Source organism: Aricia agestis, chromosome 19 (genome assembly GCF_905147365.1).
Source record: "Aricia agestis chromosome 19, ilAriAges1.1, whole genome shotgun sequence".
NCBI classification, from domain to species: Eukaryota; Metazoa; Arthropoda; class Insecta; order Lepidoptera; family Lycaenidae; genus Aricia; species Aricia agestis.
The window spans coordinates 13,255,944-13,283,615 of NC_056424.1; the positions used below are offsets into that span (position 1 = coordinate 13,255,944).

General features: G+C 37.5%; 2 protein-coding genes across 2 annotated transcripts; both read left to right on the forward strand.

Annotated features, from left to right (window-relative positions):
• Positions 1 to 4,661: 4,661 nt before the first annotated feature.
• Positions 4,662 to 14,139, forward strand: LOC121736766. The gene is made up of 5 exons (XM_042128150.1): positions 4,662 to 4,956; positions 6,669 to 9,011; positions 10,137 to 10,306; positions 11,873 to 12,222; positions 14,049 to 14,139. Exons 1-5 carry the CDS (start codon positions 4,662 to 4,664, stop codon positions 14,137 to 14,139), a joined length of 3,249 nt encoding a protein of 1,082 aa, XP_041984084.1.
• An 8,725-nt stretch (positions 14,140 to 22,864) lies between these two features.
• Positions 22,865 to 27,495, forward strand: LOC121736369 (allergen Tha p 1-like). The gene is made up of 3 exons (XM_042127527.1): positions 22,865 to 22,979; positions 25,002 to 25,176; positions 27,229 to 27,495. The coding sequence occupies exons 2-3, from the start codon at positions 25,002 to 25,004 to the stop codon at positions 27,414 to 27,416; spliced, it is 363 nt and encodes a 120-aa protein (XP_041983461.1). The 5' UTR covers positions 22,865 to 22,979; the 3' UTR covers positions 27,417 to 27,495.
• The last annotated feature ends 177 nt before the right edge of the window (positions 27,496 to 27,672 follow it).

Sequence of the window (27,672 nt, forward strand, 5' to 3'; positions counted from 1 at the left end):
AAATTATTAAAAATTTTAGGGGTCCCCATAGGTACAACTGAAACAAAAAAAAAATTTTTTCATCTAAGCTATGCGTGTGGGGTATCTATGGATAGGTCTTGAAAAATCATATTGAGGTTTCTAATATCATTTTTTTCTAACCTGAATAGTTTGCGAGAGACTCTTCCAAAGTGGTAGTGTCCCCCCCCCTCTAATTTCTAAAGTCTAAAAAAATATATGATGGACATTACTATAAAATTTACCAAAGAAAATTGGTTTGAACCAAATCTAGCAAGTAGTTTTTTTTATACGTCATATTAATGGTAAACCTTAAACCAACAAAAAATTTTATTTCATCTAACCTATGAGTGTGCGGTATCTATGGATAGGTTTTCAAAAATCACCTACCGACTGTGAATAAAAGTTTGCTTGTACCATAGACTAAACGTGTTGCTAGCATTAATAAGCATTGCTTTGGTAGAATTTCCGTAAATTGAGTGTACCTACCGTGTGTCCCACAGGGATCTTAGTGTCCCCAGTTTCCCCTACTACTAGTTGATGCCCGCAACTGCGTTGCGCCAGACAGACAGACAATAATAATATTAGTACGGAATACGGATAGTATGGAACTATGGATATTTTATAAATAATAATGATAAACACGTAATGCAGTGATTTAGTAAAAGAAAAAATATTTTGATAGTAAGTACGCGTGGTAATGGGCATTGTCCAAAAAAAATCACACGTACTTTTTATATTTTTTTTCATTAAAATAGGGTATTTTAAGAATATAAATTAAATAATTTTTAAATTCATTGGCTAGTTTTTTCTCAATAAATTTTTAAAGTTTCGCTCTGACGTCATCATCGGCGGCTAATTATTGACCTCTGCAGTATGTTTTAAATTTCCTTTCTTATTTATAATGGCTGGTTTGTCAAATGCAAGTTCTCATTATGTGAAAGCTGGTAAGAGAAGCTTACCAAAAGTTCGAAACGTAATGTTGGTCGAATTTATTGCTAATTTAACGCCATTGAAGGTCAAACTAAGGTTAAACATATTTGTTCAGAAATTTATGTAACGAATGGGTATTTTTTTCGTTTATATACAGAAAAACGATCACAGACCTTATTCCTCGAAATGTTTTTGTAATGAGCAAAATTAAAAAAAAAATGGACAATCCCCATTCAAATATCTTCCATACCTATGGACGATTAATCAATCAAGAACAAATCAAGAAAAACGAATAGCATATCAGCCACGGCCCACGACTAGGGAATGCAATCTCGTTCTCGCGAGATCTCGGCCTTTTTTAGCGAGATTGATCTCGGACGAAAAAAAGGCGAGATCTCGCGAGTTTGACGAGATTGCACTTGAGCATAAAAACGCCTTATTCGAAGCGCGGACTGACACGGACGGAGTTGTGATCACGGAGTGAAAACAAAGAGGAGCTGGCCTAAGGAACTGTGCACTGTGATTTTAAACTAGGTCCTGAATTTTGACTTCTCGTTGTTTTGTTACTTACAAAAGAACTGTTTTGTTACTAAAAGATTTGTATTTGATAATGTGCGCTTTTATAATTCTGGACGTCACGTTATCGTGGACGCCGGCTTCCACGATAAAAAGTTGGGTACGTTCAATGCCCTTTGGATTTTACGCAGCGCGGACGTTTTGTGCGGTTCAGAAGTGTAGACGTCGTGATGTCCTCTAACGTGCACGTTAAAAAGTTATCGTCCACGGAAATTTAAAAGCGTCTTCGTATTATATTTCCATACATTGTACTTCCCAGTTCCCTATGTTATCGTTTTACCGCGGACTTCCACGATATTACCACCACGTCCAAAATTATAAAAGCGCAAATTAGAAGAGAAGACTGGTTGTTTCTTTCATTTGTTATTTGATAGGTAGTAGATACGTACTTATGTCAAAGTTTACTACTTAAAAATTATAGACAGATACGTCAAGCAATGTTTGATGCATAAAATTCAATTGAAAAAATTGGTGAAAATGAATGTTAATCTTGTTCAAAATCAAATGTTGTGATTATTTGCGAAAAAACCCACCAAACTGCTAATCTCGCGAGATCTCGAAATTGGCGAGATCTCGCGGTATTGTATTCATAAACTCGTGGGATCTCGCTTGAGCCCCAATCTCGCGAGATTTGCATTCCCTACCCACGACACGAATTTCGCGTTATGGTCTTTTTGTGATTGCCAGAACGCGTCGGGGCCGTTTTCATCAGAGCCACGACGCAAATTTCGCGTCGTGGCTGTGACCACAACGCGTTGTGAGCTATTTTTTCGCTTCGCGAGCGTAACATATTACATAATTGGAATCTCGGAATCGGCTTCAACGATTTTCATGAAATTTAGTATGCAATGCAGGGTGCAATTAAACCTTCCTGCCAAATTTTTTCCAGGGCTGAGGTATCATTAGGAGAGTCCATTCAACAAAAAAAAATTGGGTGTTATTTTTTTTAATGACATATTTTATCCCATTTAAAATCTTTTTTTTTATGTGATAAGGGGGCAAACGAGCAAACGGGTCACCTGATGGAAAGCAACTTCCGTCGCCCATGGACACTCGCAGCATCAGAAGAGCTACAGGTGCGTTGCCGGTCTTTTAAGAGGGAGTAGGGTAATAGGGGAGGGTAGGGATGGGAAGGGAATAGGGGAGGGTAGGGAAGGGAATAGGGGAGGGTAGGGAAGGGAATAGGGTAGGGGATTAGGCCTCCGGTAAACTCACTCGGCGAAACACAGCGCAAGCGCTGTTTCACGCCGGTTTTCCGTGAGAACGTGGTATTTCTCCGGTCGAGCCGGCCCATTCGTGCCGAAGCATGGCTCTCCCACGTATGTCGTCGCAGAACGGTCACTCGCGGCGGAGGGTATAAGCGGGGGTGACGCGGGGGGAGGTGCGTGCGCGGGGGCACTTCACCATTAATTGTAGTGTTTTTAGGATAACTTTCAGAAGCTATTTCTCAACATTTTAGTTAGGTTTCGGGGGCGATAAATCGATCTAGCTAGGAATCATTTTTAGAAAATGACATTTTATTCGTGTTTTATCGAATACCGAGCAAAGCTCGGTCAAATAGCTAGTATATAGGTATCTAATTATTATGATTAGGCCTGTAAACTGTCTCAAGCACCAGCTGTTGATAACGTGTTATATAGTATTCTGTGATTGTGTGTGATAAAATGTTTATCTAAGGTGATAAGTTGATAACTGATAAAATTTTTTTTACTATTCAATGGGGAAGATTTTTGCCATTTTTCTCCGCTAGGTGTCGCGATTCCTATGATCCGCTATGCCTATCTGTGCATCGTTACATTTGAGATATTTTTGACGTTTTTATAATAAATCTAATAAAAATGACAAAGTGTGCAGTGCCGGGATGCAAGGAAAATGGTTATCTTTTGTTCCCAAAAGATAAAAATAGGAAAAGGTTGTGGGCTAAAGCAATAAAACGGCCAGAATTGGCGAAATCGCAATCTTCATATTTACGATTTTGTGGACATCATTTTACAGAAAATTATTATAAAACTTTTCTTCTAATTCTTTTGTATGGTAAATTTTGTGCTTTCAGAGGTGAGGAAGAATATTTTTTCTTCGGGCGATGAAAACTCTATAGCTTTTGAGTGGACACTTCCTCTAATACTACAGTTTTATGTTCAATCATATCAACTGTACCAAACAACACAGTAGCAACATGCTTGCAATGTGAATTAACTCCAGATCCAGCTGTTCATTCACAATTAGTCTCTTCTAATATACCATTTTTGTAAAATTTAATATTAACCTCATACTGAGTTTTTTTCATTGCTGCTTTACAAAAACCTTTTATATAAGTATTATGTAAAATCATTTATCGAGACAGCTCTTAATATAAGAAGGTATCTATTCTCGTATAAACTTTTCCCCTTTATTAATGATTGACTGCATCTGAAAGAATTAAAATTAAGTAAGAGTAACACAGCAAACTTTTTCCTGATTATGAAAAATGATCTTTTATAGGTACAAAAAGTTTATTAAATGAATTAATATACTCACTCTCCAAAATACTCTTGTATTTGATGTTTATTTATATCTTTATAATAATCGTCTTTTGGTATGACCATAACTTCAATTTGTACTGGTTCTGAGGGACATGATTTATCAGTGAAGTTAAAATTTCTATCATACGCTTCTTAAACCTACAAAAGCAGAAGATAGTGTACAAAGTACAATAATGTATTAGTTTAACTGCTGAGTGAGCGCTTTGTGTCATCAGTTTACATTCATTAACATTGTTACATTTTACTTAATAAATCAGTGTAAGAACAGCACTCATCGGGTTTGGTTGTTTCATTCCATCCCTATCTATCTGTAGAAACACTACAGATCTTTTTGGTCCTTCGTTCCTTCAGGACCTTGCTCTCGCGTCGCGTGTAACATACAGTTGCTTTGCATCCGCGCCGCGTTGTGAGGACACCAGTGACTTTAGCACATACAGTGTTATATCTGTGACGAACAGTTGCAGTGACGTACAGTCAGAACTACAGTTAGTGAAGTGTTCAGTGGACTTTACTCCGTGAGGTTTCTGTAGCATCGACAGCCGCAGCACCCACATCAGCGACAGCATCGACAGCAGTCCCGCAGGAGAGTAAACCACAGAACCAAGTAAGATCTTTCCATATTTTCTTTACATGATGGACAAGCTAATTCAGCAGCAGAACGCGATCCTAGAAGAAATTAAGCGTATAGAGACTAATTTTAGGAAGGATTCACCATCCCGTAAAACGCGCGAATATCTCGATGAGAGACTCGCTAATTTGGACAGGCTCTGGGCTGAGTTTAATGCGAACAATGACAAGCTCAGTCTGCGCGGTCAACCTGATGCTCCATATTTCGTCGAAAATCAGTACGAGGAGGCACGCGAATTTTACAATAATGTCCGTTATAGAATTTCTTCCTATACACCTACTTCGAAAACAGACCAGACAGGTACTAGTTTGTCCGTCAGAAAACACACGACAACACCGTCACCGTCTCGCGAGCAGGCACCGCCAGCACAGGCGCCGCCAGCACCGCCGCAACAGGCACACACAGACATTGAAAAACTTTTATCGCTTCAACGTACAAATTTTAGGGCATTCGCTAGGCTAATTAACAATATTAACGTAGACAACATAGGCGATAAATGGGAGTTAGAAGATGAGCTGCGTAGTGTTCAGTCTCGCTGGAATAACATTGATTCCTTACATTTAGAAATAGACAATATTTTACAAGGAGATAACGCGGACTACGATAATGAATTTTCCTACTACGAAAATTGCTATAAAGATATCAAACGGTCACTTAATAAAAAATTAGCATCCGCGGCTCACATCCAACAGGCAACACCTCAAATAGATATCCCCGTGTTTACAGGCAAATACACACAGTGGCCTACGTTTTACGATTTATTTTCCGAAAGCATCCATAACAATAACTTGCTCACAAAGGGTCAAAAAATGCAACACCTTAAGGGCAAACTTAGAGGAGAAGCCGAGCGTCTTATACAACATCTACATATTTCCGCTGAAAACTACGATACCGCTTGGGAGCTTCTCACTCATCGGTATAACAATCGTCAGTTGCTATTTACAAAACAAGTAGAGATATTTTTAAATCAGCCAGCTTCTTACAAACAGTCAGCGTATGAAATTAGGCGTCTCTATGATACATCCATGGAGTGTATTAATGCCATACAAAATCTCGGCATAAACACTTCCTCTTGGGACCCGCTACTCGTACATCTGATTACGAAAAAACTGGACCCTGACACGTACAGTGACTACCAGGAAAATCGGAAAAAACCACGGGAGCTACCCACGCTGGACGAGCTCATGAATTTTCTAGAAAATAAATTTACAGCTTTAGAGCCCATACAAAAAAGAAAGGCTCAAACTTTCACACCAAAGCCCTCTTCGTCGCATTCAATTAATACGCAATATAACACAAAATATGCTAAAGGCAAATATATTGCGAAACCGCATTATCAGGCGACAGCAACTCGCATGTGGAACTGTCCGCTCTGTCAGCAGAATCATATTTTATTTAAATGCAGTAAGTTCGCTAAGTTATCGACCGAGGAAAAAATGAGAACGGTACTAAAATTACATATTTGTCAAAACTGTCTTTACATTCACGATGCAAATGGTTGTACTTCTGCAAAACGTTGCAAACATTGCCACGGTGATCACAATACCATTCTACACGATGGATATTACGCTGTTTTCAAAGCCCAGAAATCCTTACCTCATACGACATACTCGACGTCATCGATTACGCTAGCACAGCCCGTCGTCACAACAGCTCCGTCGTCGAGTTACATGCCTACATCTAACTTAGCTAATACTAACTTTACACCTAATTACAATACTAATAAAAATCATAATGTTAACTACGTAGCTACGGATAATGAGGAGATATTATTAACTACACTACTTTTAAAAATACAAGCCTACGACGGTACTTACATAGTTTTAAGAGCGCTTTTAGACCAAGGCTCTCAAATTTCATTAATTTCGGAGCGCGCCGCCCAGCTGCTAGGTCTTCCTAGACAACATCATCCCGCTTCTATTTCTGGAATAGGATATGGCTCTAAACAAGGAAAGGGAGTCGTTACTTTGAATTGTATGTCAATTTACGATGACTACACATTTTCAACTCAGGCGGAACATTTAACAAACAGCCGTGGTCACACCTTCAAAACATTAGACTTGCGGATCCCGACTTCAACATCTCCAGACCTATTGACATGCTACTGGATGCGAGTGTGTATTCCGACATCCTCATGGATGGCCTCATCAAGGGCCCTAACAAGGCGCCCATGGCACAACAGACTAGGGTAGGTTGGATCTTGTCAGGGGACGTGAAGACATTTAACTGCTGTGTCGTGCTGAACAATCTAGCCGATATTTCACAGTATTGGGAGCTCGAGGAGGTTCAGAACTCCTCGACTGCCCGCTCGGAGGAAGATGAGTACTGCGAACAGCTGTACCAGTCGACCACGAGACGATTACAGAACGGTAGATATGAAGTTGCGATTCCGATGAAACAGGACTTTGAGAAACATCTGGGAAACTCTAGACCGAAGGCGATAGCACAATTATATAATTTGGAACGTAAAATGGCAAAAAATACAGAATTCTCAGAAAGCTACACACAGTTTATGAGGGAATATCTAAGTTTAGGACATATGAAACCTGTAACAAAAAAGGTAGAGCCGTCGTACTACCTCCCGCATCATGGAGTTTTAAAAGCTGACTCGACAACAACTAAACTGAGAACCGTTTTTAACGCTTCATCAAAAACTTCTACGGGGTACAGTTTGAACGATTTGATGCTTCAAGGCCCAAATCTACAAAGCGATTTACATAGTTTAATTTTATCGTGGCGTAAACATAAAATCGTCATTACAGCGGATTTGGAAAAGATGTTCCGTCAGTTCTTTGTCAGAGAATGTGACCAGCATCTTCAAAGAATCGTATGGAGAGACATCTTCTCGACCGCAAAAACTGCAGACTCTTTGCCGCAAGAATACCAATTAACGACAATCACATACGGAACTAAGTCTGCGCCGTATCTTGCCATGCGAACCCTGAAACAGCTCGCTTTAGACCATAAGGATGATTTTCCTCTAGCATCACATGCTATTTTGACGTCATTCTATATGGACGATCTCCTCACAGGTGAGAGTTCTATAGAGAAAGCGAGAGATTTGCAAAAACAGATTATTGATATTTTCAACACAGCAGGCATGAACATACGTAAATGGTCCAGTAACAACATGGAGCTCACACAAAACTTGTCACCAGAACAGTTGGACATTTCGCTAGATTTCAAATGTGCTGAATCGCGAAAAACATTAGGGTTACGTTGGAGTCCTAGAACAGACTCATTTACATTTCAAAATAAATTCGTGGATTTAAATAGCGAGGATCACCTTACAAAACGACAACTACTCTCCAACATTTCGAAGATTTTCGATCCGCTGGGGTGGCTCTCACCTCTTACAGTAAGAGCTAAGATTTTGTTTCAACGAACTTGGTTGGAACTGAACATTACCTGGGATGATGAGCTTCCTCAGCAGATAATTTGTGACTGGAAAACATTAAAACAGGATTTTCAACATTTGGATAAATTCGAATTACCGAGATATTTAGGTAATACTCATAAATACATTATACATGGGTTTTGCGACGCCTCGGAAAAGGCTTACGCAAGCGTGGTGTACATTACCGCTACAAACAGTAAAGGCGTGTGCACAACGAGGCTGCTTACGGCGAAAACAAAACTCGCTCCTTTGAAGAACAAGTTAACTCTACCTAAGCTTGAACTATGTAGCGCACATCTTTTGGCTAACCTTTTGGATAAGGTCTTGGCTACAATGACGGACAGTCAATATGAGGTACATTGCTGGAGTGACTCTATGATTGCATTGGCTTGGATTCAAGGTGACATTCACAGATGGCAGAAATTTGTATCCATCAGAGTGCAAAAGATTACAGAAATTGTCGAACCTTCACGTTGGCATCATGTGAGTTCAGAATTAAATGCAGCAGACTGTGCTACAAGAGGATTGACAGTTGCACAACTAGAATCCCATTCATTATGGTGGGGCCCAGAATGGCTCAACAAGTTAGATATAAGTTCAATTGAAAACGTTTCTAATTTAACTACATGTATTGAAGAAATTAAGGCTAGTGTGAACGCGACTTTATCAACTACAATTATAAAACATAAGACTTTAATATTACAATTATTGAATGAATACAGTTCATTGGCACGTGTCGCAACAACAGTGGCATGGCTATCACGTTACATCCTGTGGCTTCGCAACAAGAAGAATGTGCCACATCAGAATTATTTGTCAGCTGTTGAAATGGAAAATGCATATTGTATTATAATTAGAACTGTACAATCTATAGAATTTAAGGAAGAATTTAGTTGTATTTTACAGAATAGAAAATTACCTAGGAATAGTAAGGTATTATGTTTAAATCCGTTTATTAGTAAGGATGACGGATTACTGAGGGTCGGTGGGAGACTTAATAAGTCGCATTTAGAAAGTTGTGCGAAAAATCCAATTATTTTATCGAATCACAGTCGTCTCACAGAACTAATTATACAGCAAGCTCATTCTTTAACTTTACATGGCGGACCCAGACTTACCTTATCACACATTAGATACAAATACTGGATACTGAGCGGGCTCCGTACTGTTAAAAGAGAGTTACGTAAGTGCGTTACATGCAGGCGTTACAGCCACCAGAATCATCAACAGATCATGGCAGATCTACCCGAACCACGCGTAACTCCTTCGCGTCCATTTAGCATTACAGGTGTGGACTTCACAGGATATTTTGACATTAAAGCACAAAAGGGGCGTGGGATAAGAACAACGAAAGGATACGTAGCCGTATTCGTATGCTTATCGACCAAGGCCGTTCACTTGGAGCTCGTGTCCGACCTCAGCACCCCTGGATTTCTTGCAGCCTTTCGTCGGTTTTGTGCCCGGCGAGGCACCCCGAGTCATATGTACAGTGACAACGGGACAAATTTTAAAGGCGCTAACAGATTGCTGATCAAGGAGTACAAAGAGATTTTTGCCACAATTGACAGGAATTTCTTCGCGAACATAAACAGCTACAATATCAAATGGACTTTCAACGCACCATCATTTCCATCTGCAGGAGGTCTATGGGAGGCTGCCGTCAAATCACTCAAATATCATCTTCGGCGAGTGATAGGCGAGCAGCGACTTACCTACGAAGAATTTAACACCCTGCTACAGCAGATAGAGGCCTGCCTTAATTCACGACCACTGGTTGCGTTGACGGAGAATCCTGATGATGATTACCTGACCCCTGGACATTTCCTCGTAGGGGGACCTTTGCTGTCTCGTCCACAGGCTGAACCGGAACATCTTAATCTTAACACAAGATGGCACATGGTACAAGCCATGAACAGGAACTTTTGGAAGAAGTGGTCTTCGGAGTACCTTCAGCAGCTTCAAACACGATCCAAATGGCAGAGTCCATCGAGGAACTTTGAAGTGGACGACATAGTTCTGGTGAAGGAAGACAATTTACCTCCCGGGAAATGGGCTTTAGGTAGGATAGTCGAGGTACATCCAGGCAAGGATGGGTACGTGAGAGTGGTATCGGTTAAGACCAAGAATGGTATATTGAAAAGGCCAATTTTAAAACTTTCCCGACTTCCAGTCAAGGAGAGCGATACCATACAGGTGAACAGCAGCTCTAGTGATCATGATCGACACGCCGTGACCCCTGGAATAACGAACAGGGTGCAACCAGAAAGCCATACAAACCAGCTACCGCCATCTCGACGTCGACCTCGAAGAAATAATTTATGTAATTTTATATTTACACTACTTGTTATGTTTTTATTTACAATTTCACCCACACAGGGAACCTACAATATATCTAATTTCAACTCGAGTCAAAGCCTGTATTTCGACAAACAGTTCGATATTAACTTAATCAGGGATGAGTGGAAATTAGTTGTTTACTATAATATGTCAACCTATTGGACGAGTCTTTCATATTTACAGAAGTACGTAAAACACATACAGAAAGATACTTCACAACTTTCACCGCAGTATATAAGCATAGCCGAACAATTACAACATGAACTATCGGAACTTCAACATTATAATGTATTGCTGCAATATAAAACTAACAAACGACAGAAGAGAGGCATAATTAATGGTGTGGGTTATGTAGCTAACGCATTATTCGGAGTTCTCGACGACAGGTTTCTGAAACAATATGAAAAGGACATAGAGAAGATTTCGTACGACTCCAATCACTTACGAAGCCTTCTGAAAAATCAAACGAGCATTATTGAGGCACAGTCGAACATATTACGCAGAAATGAAGATATTATGTATAAGCAATTCAGCATGGTACAGTCACATTTACAAAACTTTACAAATATTTTAAATCGAGTACAGTCGGACAGTGAGCATCAACTTAATACTATATCATCAATTCTGTCGGCACAGATTTTAATATCGAATCTTCGACGTATACAAGATAATTTAGTCGATACAGTAACTGATTTATCTCATGGACACTTAGACACACATTTAATACCTTCAGAACAGCTGCAACAACAGATGCACATTATTTCGAATCAATTAAGGGGAGACCTAACTTTGCCTACTAGTGAAGAAGACTTACAGGAATTATACAAGGTCATGAAAGTTAGCTCAAAAATCGGAAGATCATTTCTAGTAATAGAGATAAAAATACCTTTAATTGCAAAGGAATCATTCGAACTAGACAAAATATATAGTATACCTTTTAAAAGTAATCTTATTATTCAAACATTTACACCTTACATAGCTTTTAATTTACAAAAGGAAATATTTATTTTACTAACAGAAGAAGATACTCATTTGTGTATGCATTTATCTTCAGGAAAAGTCTTGTGTGCCTTTGATAGACCAATTTATGAGCAACAAATTAATCATTCTTTTTGTAATCTACATACAAACAATAAAACATTATGTACGACTAAAACAATTAAGTGCGAAGAGCGGTGGATCAAATTACGTGCTAATAACAGGTGGTTGTTCTCGTGCTGCGAAAATTGCCAAGCGCGACTTTTCTGCTCGGACACAATAGAAATGATTACCTTACAAGGAAACGGACTCATGGACATAGCGTCGGGATGCGTTTTGAAGAGTAGATCCGTTACAATTTACGGACACACTAACTATCTTACAAAACTATCTACAAAGCCTGACATAGTTCCAGTACCAGAATTTTCTGTCCTTAATCATATTCTAAATTCTACACTACCTGAAAGTTTCATACCGGACAATCACAGTCATACTTGGGATCAGATGAAGATGCAGTTGGAGAACATAAGAAACGAAGCTGATGTGGTTTACTCTCCCGTCAGTGTACACGATGTACACCACTATACTGCGATCTACGCCACGCTGACACTGCTGATCTTAGGGGGGTGCATTTACGTCGTCCGTCGTGTTCGTAAGACGAGCCAACAACAGTTTCGAGTGTCCCCTGCTGTCACTGCCCCGGTGGTTCTGCGGGCGGTGGAGGCCACTAACGTGGAACTTCCGGAGCTGCCTACAAAGCAGCAGTCATTATCATCAACGGGGGTGGTTCCTCCGAGCACCAGTACGCAGTCATGTGTGAAAACAAGTGGCAAGTGTAAAAAATCTGTGCGATTGTCAGTTCCAAAAATTAGTGAAAGTGAAATTAGTGATTATTAATTTTAACTGTGACATAAAGTGGTTTAGGACAAACATTTTAGAGACATTAGGTTACGTATGGACATTAAGTTTTAGTTCTTTACATCATTCAGCATCCTTTTCCCTGAGTCCCAGGATGTACAAAGTACAATAATGTATTAGTTTAACTGCTGAGTGAGCGCTTTGTGTCATCAGTTTACATTCATTAACATTGTTACATTTTACTTAATAAATCAGTGTAAGAACAGCACTCATCGGGTTTGGTTGTTTCATTCCATCCCTATCTATCTGTAGAAACACTACAGATAGCTTAGAACTTGTTTTTCACAAACAATAATAAACGAAGTGAATAAAGGTTCATAGAATTATGGTCAAGAGTTTAATGTTAATCAGTAAAAACATTCACCAAGAAAATATAAAGTACTGTAGTAATTTATTTACTTTTATTTACTAACCTCTCTACAAGGTCTGCCTTTCTTCCACTACAGGAAGCACCCCTCTTCTTTAATTCTTCTTTGAGCTGATTTAATTTCCAGGTACAATACATTGCACAGGTAAACATCAGACAGGTAAACGTTATACAAAAATATTTCGTATGAACCGCTCTGAACCATAGAACGTAAATAGATCATACGCGTGGCGCCCTCTGACTATGAAATCTTCCCCATTGCCTACTGAGACAGTATACCTATATTATATTTTGATTGAATTAATATTTCATAATATTATGTAAAATTTATGCAATATGCATCGAGTATTTTAGCCACAGAAGATGGTTACAAAAAGCTTGGTATTACCAAAATAAAACTGGTTTAAGGTCCAGTGAGGCTATTGTAACTATCGGGAAAATGCAACTTATCTATATATTTTTCGATACAATAGTTTTTTTAAGATAGTGACATCTAGAATCGTTAGGTGAACTACTAGTCTTTGTAAAAAAACATAGATAGAGCTACCACTGTGTAAACTGTTTTACTTACAGTCGCTTTTAAAAACCGCCCTTTTTACGGCAGTGTTGACGAAACAACCGGTGTTAAAATTTTCCGTGCAAAAATTGTAAATTGCTGTTTTTTCAACTAGAATTTTAAGTGGTGAGCAGATTAAGTTCAAGGTGAGTCCTTTTAACTATTTACTTCGTAAAATATTTCTTTAAATAAGTAATATGGCTATAGATACATTTGCCCCTTGAAATCACATTGTGTGGCTATTGTGACTTTTGGGTTAGTTGCAATGACCCCATCTAATTTGTATGAAATTGAAAAAAGCTAGTGCTGGCCTCATGGTCGATGTTTTAGTAAGGTACCGTAATGACATTTTATAAGAATATTTTTATTTTAGAACATTCTCGAGACACATTCGACGTTTACTTAACTGTGGAATATATATATTTGCGGGTTAGACTCCCGAGAGTAGCGGAGAATATATTTAAATCTGTCGACCGAAACACTCATTCTGCGAGTACTCTGGTATCTTCTTAAGTTGAACCTGTTAGGCGAAAGGCTTATTTTAAACCGACTTCAAAAAGGAAAAGGTTTTTATGTGCGTTTCCGTACCGTACCTATTATTTTATATTATGTGTTCGAAAATAACTATTCGATAGGGTACGTCTTAGGAGTGGTACCATATAAACTTAATTAAAATAGCTTTGTGTTTTACGCAGGAAAAAAATATATATCTTGTTAGAATCATGAATTGTAAAAAATATGTGATACTTAATTTTATTTATTAAACTTTATTGTCCCGAAGTGCCTCAATTTAATTACTTTTACTATTTTGTTTAATCAATTGAATAAATCTATTTTAGATGGTGCGAAACTATAAGAGAAAAAAAGAAAAGCAATATACTCAAGACCAACTTCTTGCAGCTGTTGAGGAAGTGCGCAGAAAAGAAATAAATAGCTATGATGCTGCAAAAAAATACGAAATCCCAAGATCGACTATTATTGCTCGGTTATATGGTACCAGAGGCTCTAAAATGAATAGAGCTGGAAGACCTTGTGTATTTTCTGCAGAAATTGAAAAAAAAATTGCGTCCTATATTCACATCCTTGAGAGATGTGGATATCCATTGACAAAAAAAGAAATAGTACAAATGATTACAGAATATATTCGACGTAATGGAATTATAACTCCCTTCACAAATGATGTTCCAGGCAAAGAGTGGTTCTTAGCTTTCCGTAAAAGACATAAACTGTCATACAAAAAACCGCAGTCTGTCGAAATGGCACGCAAAAAGGCCTGCAACCCATTTATTGTTTTTGAATACTTTGGTATACTAGAAAAGGTCACGCGAGAGTTAGATCTTTTAGATAAGCCAGGACAAATTTTTAATCTAGATGAAACAAGTTTTTGTTCTGACCCGTCTAGAAGCAAAATTGTTGGATTAACTGGATACCAGTCCACGAGAACAACAAGCGGCCCTGGACGCGAAAACACAACGGTTTTGCTTGCTACTAGTGCCAGTGGCGTAAAGGTACCACCATTAATAATATTTCAAGGAAAGTATTTGTGGAACGAGTGGATGTACCAAAACGATAATGTCAAAACTGCATATGCAGTCAGCCAAAAAGGATGGATGGAAACGACAATATTCGAAAAATATTTGAAAGACATATTTATTCCTGCGATTGGTGACAAAAGACCTGTGTTACTAATATATGACGGGCATTCTACCCATGTGGATTTGAATGTGGTAGAACTAGCAGCATCTAACGGTATAACAATTATAAAATTACCTCCGCATTCATCACATGTGCTGCAGCCTTTAGACTGCAGCACGATGAAGCCAATGAAAGATAAATGGGAAGAAGCTCTTGTTAAATGGCAGCGGTTACACGTAGGTATAAAATTACCCAAGGCAGATTTTGCTCGGATTATCACAGAAATTTGGGATTCACTTAATCCCGTTATACTACAAAACGGATTTAAAAAGACTGGAATTTACCCCGTTAATCGGCATGCAATTGAAGAGACAAAATTTGATTCCTTGTCATGGTTGAAATGGCAGCAACACATAAAACCAACCAGTGCTCACGAGTTTGAAGATTGTTTTACAGAAATATCCTTCGGAGAAGTAGTTAATAACTGTGATCTTCAAAAATCTGACCAAAAAGTGCAAAGTCTTTTGAGTATCGTAATTAGTAATATTAATTCAATATTCGAAATAAATTCAAAAACAAATTTTAAAAGCCTGGTGAGTGTTAAACCTGCGAGTAAGGAGATTCCAATATTAAATGAGAAAAACAATAATTTGACTTTATACAGATCAGGAAACGGTACTGACGGTTACAAACTACTACCACCAAATAAGCGTATCACAGTTCTATCCGATGAAGTAATCGTACCTGCAGTATCTAGTATCAATAAAACTTTCTATTCCCAACATGAAGAGCACATATCATTTGAACAGTTAATTTTACAGTCTATTGCTCGGAACGATATACCCAAAAAGTCGAAAAAGCGTATAAATACTCAAGGTGCAGAAGTGTTAACATACCCAACTACAATAGAGCGAATGAAAAATGAGTTGCAGGAAAGAAAAGAAAAGGAAGCTAAAAAGCAAAGAAAAAGTAAAGGGTCAACATTGAATGAAGATCAGCAGTCTGAGAAAGAAAACCAATATGATGAAAAAGAAACGAAGAAAAAAAAGAAAAAGCTAGCTTCAAAAGCAAACATCGTTAAAAAACCAAGAAAAAGACAATACTCTACAAGAAAAACAGTTATCCAAAGAAATTCCATAAAGAGAAGACGGAAACTTTATAATAGTGAATCCAGCTCAGACTCATTATCTACCAATTTTAGTTTTGATGGCACAGACGATTCAGATAGTGAAACACTTGATCATTTTCTAGCTGAATGTTTAGAAGAAGAAGCAGAAGTTACTGATGATATCTTACACCAGCTAACGCAAAACGATAATTCCGAACTGGAAATACCATTTGGTGTTCATGACATCCAATATGATACTGAAAAAGAATTTAATTTGAAAGAAAATGACTGGGCTATCGTCCGATTCTGCACAAAAAAAAGCGTGAAACATTTCGTTGGAAAAGTTATGACTCTGGATGATGCAAAATGCCCCACAATGAAATTTGTAAGAAAAGTGAAAAATTCTAGGTTTGAAAAGGGCACTACGTTCAGCTATCCAACGGTAGACGATGTATGTGTCATAAAATACTTAGACGACATAAGTGTAGTGTTACCGGAGCCGAAAGTCGCTAGACGTGGGCAGTTAATATTTAATTACGATTTTAGTGAATTTAATGTTCAATAAAAACGTACGGTACGGTAGTCATATTGTTTTCATACAGGGTCATAACTATATTGTATCTTTGTCTTTTAGATAAGTAGGCAGTTTTGTGATGAGGCTTTAGAATATACATTTATTTTTGTTAATCGCAATTTTTACAAATTTTTGTCTTGTTTTCGAGTGTTTTTTCTTTCATATATTTTATAATGACTAATTCTAAGTAAAAAAATCGTTATAAGATTATTTAAAAAAAACTACGACTAAGTTGGAAGTTGTTGAATGTTTAAGTTGTTCTTATAAACGAATTGTTAATTTAATAAGTATCTATTTGCTTCAAATAGTATTATTCTTACAGTCAAAGTAACATCTTTATTTTATTTCTCTTAGTGCCATAATAAAAAAATATCTCCAAATTCTAATTATTTTATTTTGTAATTTCCTACTGAAGTCTTAGAGCAAAAGTGGTTTTGCAATCGTTAACGATAGTTGAATGTATTCAACTATCGTTAACGGTTGCAAATATTTAGGGGTAGCTTCAATCTATAATACAAGCTACGAGTTAAATCAATTTAAAACAAGTTAAATCAAGCAACACCTAAAAATTGGTACTTAATTAATAAACACACTGTAGGTATAATTATATAATATGTTATGGAACAAGTTAATAATAATACGGTATCGATTAAATAAATCAATACCGTATTAGCCAATTAACGAAATTTACAAACTTGTACATTCCTACCTAAAGAGAGCCAGGGATAATAAAATATAATATATAGATAATAAAAAAAATATTCTTTAATTTGTCGATAAATTTCCCATTGTAATATCCCAACACAATGTGACTATGAAACAAGTCGCATTAGCCCCATTATTTTTTTTACTTTAATTTCCTGTAAATTAAACCGTCATACCGCTGCATAAAGTTCATATTTAAATAAATAATATGTTTTTGAATGATAAACCACAATTTTATATTTTGAACTGTAATGACAGTCATACTAACTACCATTAGTTGCATTTACCTCGGCTTGGAGTTATTGTAACTATTTACGTCAAATGTTGAGAATAAATGTCAATTTACTCTATAAAGCAGTCTTTTATCTCTTTTTGATAAATCAAGAGTATAAATTGATATATCTGCAACTTATATGTATTCTTATTTCTACGCCAAATTTTGTACTGATGATGATACAAAAGTTTGAAATTTTGGTGGCATCTTTTTTAGTTACAATAGCCTCGCTGGACCTTACTTAATTATAAGTTGTAGTGTTTCTACAGATCAGTGTTGCCAGATAGTCTCGGCGACGCACCCCTGAACATCTATCCCCTATTTTGCCCCTATCTTGGTCGAAAACCCCCTAAATCTAGGTAAATCTACGGGGAAATCCGCCTATTTTGCCCATATTTTGCCCTTATCTTGGTCGAAAACCCCTTAAATCTAGGGGGAAATCCCCTGATTTGGCAACACTGCTACAGATAGATAGGGATGGAATGAAACAACCAAACCCGATGAGTGCCGTTCTTACACTGATTTATTAAGTAAAATGTTACAACGTTCATGAATGTAAATTGTAAAGATCTAAAACATGTCCATACGTAACTTAATGTCTCTAAAATGTTTGTCCTATAACACGTCTTTATGTCACAGTTAAAATTAATAATCACTACAGTCTATCAGGCGGAACTTCTTGCGCTGAGCAGAGCCTCGAAAGTTGCTCTAAATACGGCAATCTAGCCGTGTGCAGCGCCGGAACCATTAGGTACTTAATAAGGTTGCTTTACAAACTAAGAAGAACATCGTGTGTGCCTTGAACCAGAACAGAGAGATATCTCCGTTCTGGCACAGTATAGCAATATGACATATGATATGTCATATTGATATGTCACATATCCCTACTAATATTGCTATACTGTGGTTCTGGGCACACGTGGGACTAACGGGAAACGAACGCGCCGACGATTTGGCCAAAGAAGCTGCAGTTGGACTGAGGGTTAAACCCCATTATGACCTGTGTCCGGTCTCGGTGAGTGGGATCGAAAGTACCAAGAGGGAACTGGAGGTGTCACTAAAATTTACACAGGATATAGGGGCAGCTCACAAGGTCTTTAAGGAGGTTAAAGTCATTAAAGAAATAACACAGGCACTGACCGGGCACGGTGGGCTCTCTGGGTATCTGTACCACTTCAAGTGCAAAGAGAGCCCATCGTGCAGGTGTGACCCTAGTAAAATAGAAGATGTACCACATCTTCTAACAGAATGCCCAATAATCAATATACTCGAGGCCAAAATATGATCTGGAGATGAAAATAGGATTAGAAATAAATGTTGATAGCATAAAGGAAATTGTAAAAGATAAGAAAAATAGGGTACAATTTTTGCTTGTATATTGCGCCAGGGTGCGTGTGCAAAACAGTCCAAACCATAAACCTATAATGCTATATATTAAGTCTATGGTCCAAACCATAAACCTATAAGTATATATTAAGTCTATGGTCCAAACAGACTCCTGAATGTGTTTGGAAGCAGGTGGGATTCCATGTTGTTGAAGCATTGGGTGCAGACTGCAGCACCTTGCCCCGATAGCTTGGTTGCCATAAATTTAATGTAATGTAATTCCAACTTATTTTTATTTTTACTAACACTATAATAAGGACCTATTGTAGAAACTAACACTGTGGATGAAAATTTGAAATAAATTACATACTTAATAATTGAATTGATTTGAATAAAAAACCCTTGTAAAAAAAGTGTCAGACAAAGATTGTTTTATATTTTGAGTTTCTAAGAATAAAACGGTCATATTAAGTATCTATATTTATCAAAAACATCATTGACATCTTACAATAAACACGGAACACTTAGGTCAGAGTAGACACATACACTTAGATCATACCTGAACAAAAAACGTGCCTCACGCATAAGTAAAAATGTTAGCTTTTGTTAAAAATAATTATAATACATCTACTAATATAATAACAATAATATCTTATTTGTTTGTCCGTCAAGTGTTTCTATGTGGTTTTATGAAATGGTGGTGTTCAGTGGCGGGGCAAGACCTAAATTTGATGTGGGCAAAATATGTTTTGCGAGGCCCCCTGATGGATGACGCAAGGAGACGGATTTTATTTTATTTATTTAACTCTATATTGTACACAAGAAACACAATAAAGATTAAAGATACAATTACATAACACGGAAAGACGATACAAAGGAACTACTTACTTCTAAAAGAAATCTCTTACAGCAGCCCTACGAAGAGATACAATATGTAAAAGACAGCAGATAGGACGTGCACAATCAAGTCATTACTTAACTAATATTTTGTTGAAAGAAAGAAATTTTTGATACTCAAATTTTTATTTATAAAAAATATATTTGAGTATCATTACTCGTAAATGTTTGAAAAAAGCCTCGTAAAGGGGTGCGCCGTGAGTGGCATCTTGGACCGCGAGGCCGTGGCCCGTGGGCGGTTGCCCCCATCGCCCACCCCTTACGATGTCACTGGTGCTGGACGCTGGTAAGCAATTAGCGAGGTCTTTGCCGAATACTTTCTAATAGCATGAGTGCTAACTGCTGCTACGCTAAGATTTTGGGTACGCGAAGATGGGTTTGAGTTCGACAAGGCTCTATAATCTTTATGAACGTGGCGAAAAAAGGAACTTAACGCTTCTATCATACAAACGTCATTTTTGACAGTTCTCCTTTACCAGCAGCGCTCCCGTCAATGTCACCCACGTTCATTTAAAGCCTTGTCGAGCTGCGACCAAATTATGAGAGTAAAGAATAGTGCTCTTGTTTATTGTGCATACACTTGGGCACTATAAAATTACTCCTGCGTAACTGGCCTGGTTTCATTGCAACCAGAGTGATCTTGTGTATTGCGCACACTTGGGCACTATAAAATTACTCATGCGTAACTGGCCTGGTTTCATTGAAACCAGAGTGCTCTTGTGTATTGCGCACACACTTGGGCACTATAAAAATGACGCCTGACGCCTTGTTTCATTAAAAACAGAGTCGCTGTCGATTTCGCGTCGTGGTCGTTTTACTACGTGTTTCACAACGCGTTGTGAGCCATTTTTTCGCTCACTGAGCGTTTTCGGTCTTTAAGCGTAACATGTACACTAATGGCTCATTTTCATCGGTCGTTCACTCGTTCGTTATACAGCATGCGGGCAATCCCCGCAGCCGAGATAACGACCAATGAAAGTTACAAGTCGATACGTGTTCGTTACACCGCCTGCGGGGATTGCCCGCATGCTTTATACCGACCGTGATATCGACCAATGAAATTCATCGGTCGATATACAGCTTGCGGGACGCGAGTTGCCACGTTTCCGACGGTTCCCAATGGCCGCCATACTACTGCAAAGGAGATTTTTTTTTATTTGTACCACCCTGAAACTTTTTTTAACAGTTCCCTGTATGATCATAAATAGAAGTCTGATAATGCCATGCCTGTGGGAGGTCGTGAATGTGAACAATATTTTTTCAAAATCCTAAGATTTCATTCGTAATTCGAACGATTTGTAACAGTATGGCACCAATTTTTCTGTAAGTTTGAGGTTTAACAAAATATATAAAATACTAAGATTCAAACACGTAGGTGGCGGCAATCTTGTCAAAGCAGATGTTTTTTTTTAATTTCATTTAATGATTTAGTACTTAGGTTTAATTAAATTACTACCAAAAGTGTAATTATGTTTCGCAGCTGTGTTAAAATTGAAATACAAAATATACTTACTTATTTTATAGTGATAATGCGTATTCTGCAAAAATCTCCAGTAGGTAGCTAAATAACGTAATGTGAGCGCAAGTTTTAATCTTGGAGATAATGCCTCACGAAATTGAGTGTCTTTTTTTCTGAAGTCGTGTTTCTATTTTATTTAATAAATCTTCAAATAAGTTATTAGATAATCTAAAAAAATTATCATGATCTTCTACTGTATCACACTCCAAATGCAATTGTAACTCCTCACACAATGTTTCTGACGCGCCATGCCTGTTTCTATTTTTCAGCAAAGTTCGCAACCAAAATCTTTTTCTCTTCTCCTTCAGTGACGCGGACGCCAATAGTTTCTTCTTCAATAAATCACAGACAGTAAAAATTGCTCCGCGTAACATCAATTGTTATTCCATGGCAAGAACGTCTGTAACTGGTTCTCCCCAGCCCTGCGGGCCCTATCGACTAATGAAAACGGTACCCCGAATGCGGGCTCTGTGGCATGCGTTTCAGAAATCTCCCGCACCCCGCATGCGGGCCCTATCGACCAATGAAAATGAACCATAACATCTATACTTAATATTATAAAGCGGTAGGCTATATTTTATCACGCTACAACTAATATAAGCTAAGAAATAGAGGAAAATGTGGAAAAAACGGGATGAAATTATTTGAAAGTGCTTATTTGAACGCGCTAATCTCCTCAGGAACTACTGGTTCGATTTGAAAAATTTATTTCAGTGTTAGATAGTCCATTTATCGAGAAAGTCTATAAGCTATATTTTATCACGCTACGACTAATAGGAGCAAAGGAATAGAGGAAAATGTGGAAAAAACGGGGGAAATTATTTGAAAGGGCTTATCTCACGAACTACGGGAGCAATTTTTCTGTTATTTGGCGCTGGCACAGATAAGAAGTAGACAACGTAAAGGATCATAGGCTATTTTTTGTGGACTAATTTGTCTGTGAAATATCTAATTTACGCGGGCGAAGCCGCGCGGAACGTCTAGTCTTGCATAATATTAGTAATAGTATTTTTAATATTAGGAATTTAGGAATTTCACGGAAACCAAACATTTTTTTTTTGCAAAAAAATAGCCTATGTCCCTTCATGTGGTCTATTCTTCTAGTGTGCCAAATAACATAAAAAATGCTCCAGTAATTCTTAAGATAATAAGCAATTTCAAATAATTTATAGCCTTCCTCGATAAATGGGCTATCTAACACTGAAATAATTTTTCAAATCGGTCCAGTAGTTTCTGAGATTAGCGCGTTCAAACAAACAAACTCTTCCGCTATATAATATTAGTATAGATTTATATCTTTTACGAGAGTAGGCCACTTTTTTTCGCTGCCCCATGTGCGTAAGCTGTAGGGCCAAAATTTTTTTTTGTGATTTGTATGGGCAAGCGCCCCAGTGTCACGAGTTTTCCCATACAAAAGTGAAAAAAAATTGCTCATTTAGCGCTGCTACCTTTACAGTGAACTATAGAGACACGGGACTCATATAAACCCTAAAGTTTTGTGACACCCTAGTTTTGTGACACCCTGTATATCTATGCAAATTCAGATACAACTCTGAATGTATTTTTAGTATTGAACAGATCGTGTTCTATTATTTATTATCCACCATTTTTTTGACAATTGCATCGGATTATAAATTGCAGTGCTCACATATAAATACACGAACTGCCAAACAGACATCATACAACTATCGTGTTCTAAGTTCATACAGACTTCCAACCGATAACCTCCAAGGTAAATATTATATTAATTTATTTAATTTATACTAATAGTTTATAACATTTACTTAAATATCATTTAAATAAATAAATAGTTAACAAAAATATTATTTCATAAATATAAGTGCAGCTGATAGCCACGACACTTCTTAAATCTAGGGGTGTAGGTAATTACTATGAGTCTTTTTAGGGTTCCGTACCCAAAGGGTAAAAACGGGGCCCTATTACTGACACTTCGTTGTCTGTCCGTCCGTCTGTCTGTCTGTCTGTCTGTCTGTCTGTCTGTCTCCAGGCTGTATCTCAAGAACCGCAATAGCTAGACTTCTGTTCACAGATTGTGTATTTGCGTTTCCGCTATAAAAACAAATACTAAAAATAAAATAGAATAAATATTTTGGGGGGCAAAAAGTATAAAAAAAACACCTAACGTAATTTGTGGTAGCCCCCTTATCAATAATGGTAAGGGAACTGAGTAACTTTGTATGGACCTGTGGCGTCATTTGTTTTTCTAGCGGCCAGAGATAAAACTATTGAATAGGTAAGTACCTATATTTTTAGTTAAAATAAAAACTTGAAATAGCCATAATATATCTCGGCTCCGATATAGTTTAGCTATATTATGTCCATCATAATAAAGTTTATTCCCTTTGATATGTTCTTTCATATATATATATATATATATATGTTTGGTGAGTGGCCGCGAACTTCAAAAATGACGCCAACATTACCCAAACCCCTTTCACATAATCCTAAATTATAGGTATGTGTACTTTAATAATCATTAATAATAAAATTTTAACAAAATTAATATTTAAGGGGGGGGGGGCATGTTTTTGCTCTATAACGTTACGACTTACGGAACCCTTCGTGTGCAAGTCTGACTCGCACTTGGCCGATTTTTCTCGACATACGGTAGACACCCGATTTTCCGGTCCTCAGTTATATGGTTTTTCGATTATCCGAATGTCTACCGACCACAATTAGTTCGGTTAAAAAAAAAATAACAGAAAAAATGCTCTAGTAGTTCGTAAGATAAGCCCGTTCAAATAATGTCCCCCGTTTTTATCACATTTTCGTCTATTTCTTAACTCCTTTTAGTCCTAGGAGACTTGGGAAGTTGGGACGGCTGTGAGGTCACGGAATGGGTCAAGCGGAAGACCGGCGTTGGATACCTGCTAGGTGTGCCAAAACTGCCGAGCTTGGTCCAATTTGCGGCTGATTTATTTAGAAATTGTCATTATTTTGTTGTTATATTATCATAATTTAAGTTATTTTTATTGTATCTTGTTGTAATAGTAAGTAATATGTAGCTGCAAATAAATAATTATTCTATTCTATTCTTAGCGTGATAAAATATATCTTGCAGCCTTTCTCGATAATCAGTAGTTCCTGAGATTAGTGCGTTCAAATAGCCCTTTCAAATAATTTCCCCGTGTTTTCCACATTTTCCTCTATTTCTTCGCCCCTATTAGTCTTAGCGTGATAAAATATAGCCTATAGCCTTCCTCGATAAATGGACTATCTAACACTGAAAGAATTTTTCAAATCGGACCAGTAGTTCCTGAGATTAGCGCGTTCAACAAACAAACAAACTAACAAACTCTACACGCTTTATAATATTAGTATAGACTAGATCACGCCCGCAACTCCGTTGCTCCAAAATTCGTTTATCGCGCGGGAACCGTACATTTTTCCGGGACAAAAAGTATGCTATGTCCTTTCCCGGGTCTCAAAGTATCTCTATGCCAAATTTCAGAAAAATCGGTTCAGCGGTTTGAGCGTGAAGACTTGAAGAGGTAACAGACAGACAGACGGACAGACAGACAGACACACTTTCGCATTTATAATATAAGTATGGATCTCCTGAATTACTCATTCTTACTTAGACTTGTAAGTAAGTCTTTCGTTGCACTAGCAGGATGTATTCTGTGCTAATACTAACCGTGAACACCCCTCCCCTTCAATTAACTAACCAAACCAAATTTAAATTTCATCTCTGAAACCCTGGTCATAATTTTTTTACTTAATAATTTTCCAGATGAAATTCCTGATCGCGTGCGCTCTGGTGCTGGCGGTGGCCGCCGCTGAAGACTACCTGGTGACGAAGGACGATAACTTCGACTTCACCAAGCTCAGCCACGACGAGCTCACCGCTGTCGCCAAGTGCTTCATGAACCAGGGACCTTGTAATGAACTGTTGCTGAGCTACAAGCGTGAGTATATTATCCGACTATGGCAAAGCAAAAAGGAGAGTGATTTTAGGAGTGATGATGATGATATTTAGAAGGAGGCGTGTAACGTGTTTACCAATGTGGGGTATGCTTGGGCGCCTCAAAGGAATATCTTCGGACGGAGCGAGATAGCATGCTCGGCCAGGGCCCAGGCCAAAGCACACAGACGTTATTTAAGACGCTGTATAACATTGTTATAAGTCTTGCCGATTTCAAAAACGCCGCTAAAACAAACAAAACGCGTATACTCCCATATACTCCGCTATTTAAAGTATTATAAAGAGGCCCATTCACGGCAGAACTGCCGTGAATGGGCCTCTTTAACACAACCTCTGTTTGTTAAATCCTAACAAGGCATTACTTAACGGACCTTGGAAAATTAAACAGACTGTTAAAATACTTATGTCCCACAGTAAAAATTTAACAGCGGATTAGTAAATGCAATGTTAAGTGAACAACGAGTGAACAACTATCAATTCGTTCATTCTTGTTATAAGGCGACGAAATTGCAATGTACAAGATTAATACGACATGTTTGCTGCAATGTGTCACTTTCTTCCATAGTAGTATAATAGTAGATAATGCGACCAAATTAAAATATCACGATCGCATACATTTGTTACCCTATAATAGTTCTTCTTAATTTACCAGGCTAATAATTATTATTCAAAGTCAAAGCTGAAAACATGAATCATAATACAAACTTTTATTTACTTTCGGTTTGGTAATTCTGATACAAGTTAGTATATTTGCAATGTCAAGGAAAATCCGAAGGCTGAATTTTGGCAAAGTGAAAATAAATAATTATTTATAACTATGAAAGTAATTAATAATAAGGATGTAGCGGAAACATGGCGGAAAGACTCAAAAGTCAAAACAGATTCTTTTATTGATATTGCATGTTATTGTCTTTGAAAGTAGTTTTAATTAAATTTAACACACATATAACACTAAAGGAAGGGCCATAGCAAGTAAGTTTCATTGAAACTGCAAGAGATTTCTTTTTTAAATACAATGTCGTAAAAACAACCCTAACCCTTTTGAAATAAAGAAGAATTTAAATTTAGCAATACCGGCTCTGACTACCGAGTTCAGTTATTCAACGCTAGATGGCGCTTGACAGCTAAATATGATAAGACTTGAATTTGTACGCAATTTTACACCTTACGTCAACTAACATAAGGTTTAAATCCGTACTCACGAATTTCCTGTTGCGTGCGAGTAAAGTTATGTCCAGCTGGACATAACTATGGCACGCGGGCCACGCCCGTATGCCCTTTCCTGTAGTGTTATATATTCCGTGTTTAACACCGTGTTAGGTGATTTAACATGACATTAGGGCATGGTGGAACGCTCGATAGCTCTAACAGGCCATTAACTGATTTAACAAGCCATTATTTATTTAACATTGCTTGATGAAACTGGGTCTAAGTAAATAATAGTATCTCAATGATTAACATTCATAGCTACATACAATGTATATTAGTATACTTACATTGTAATTATGTAGCTATGAATGTTCTATTCCCCCAAAACTTCTAGATAATATAATAAGACACAAATGAAGTGTCGTTGGAAACCTCTTGATCCTTCATTAGTAATAGGCTACGTCATGACGTCACGGTAACATAATATTATTTTGATTATTGTACTATATTGTATAACATAACAGCACCCTCTAGTGGACATAAAGGAAAAAAATAACTTACGGTGTCGTGTTGGGTATCAAATGAAAGAGCCTGTAAAGGCTCGACTTCTCTCTATTTGTAAAGAGCTAACACACAGCCAAGAAGTTTACCACACAGCGCACTGAATTGACAGACACAAAATAGTCAAACACACATTCCTATTTTTACAACATTATAGGATATTATACAGCATCAGCAGTGATCAATTGATATTATTTTTTTATATTTTTTTCAACTAATATAATAGCCAAATATCACGTCCTCGAGTATTGATCATGTCTCACCAGTCATGCTGTAGATAAGGTGAATACTGAATTGTTCCTTTGATGTTTGATTTATATTTCAGAACACTACCCCGCTGTAATAATCGACGCCTGCAATCGCTGCAACCCCAAACAGAAGAAAATCTCCAAGGTCTACTTCGGCCGTCTCCAGAAAGAGCTTCCCGACGTCTACCATCAACTAAGGAAGCACATGGACCCCGAGAACAAATACTTCAGCAACTTCTTGGCCTCTATCGACCTTTCGGAATAAACAAAAAAACAAAAAAAAATCGAATGATAAATAAATCGTAATGCAAAAATGTTCTACGGCCACCATACATTCGAATAATTGTAAGCAGGTGCCTGTAATAAATTATTAACATTAATAACTAATAAGTTTATTTATCTCTAGTAGGGCCAAACCAGAGATAGATCAAATATTGGGAACCGCCGTAATAGTACACTGTACAGTTAATGAAGGAAAAAATCAGGTAATAGTCTGGTGCACAAGTGCCATTTTCCTCAAA

Coding starts and splice junctions, on each gene's coding strand:
- LOC121736369 (XM_042127527.1), top strand. CDS start 25,002: ATGAAATTCCTGATCGCGTGCGCTCTGGTGCTGGCGGTGGCCGCCGCT. Junction 25,177..27,228: donor ACTGTTGCTGAGCTACAAGC/GTGAGTATATTA, acceptor TTTATATTTCAG/AACACTACCCCGCTGTAATA.
- LOC121736766 (XM_042128150.1), top strand. CDS start 4,662: ATGGACAAGCTAATTCAGCAGCAGAACGCGATCCTAGAAGAAATTAAG. Junction 4,957..6,668: donor TTCGAAAACAGACCAGACAG/GTACTAGTTTGT, acceptor TTTTCAACTCAG/GCGGAACATTTAACAAACAG. Junction 10,307..11,872: donor CCCCTGGAATAACGAACAGG/GTGCAACCAGAA, acceptor ACTTGGGATCAG/ATGAAGATGCAGTTGGAGAA.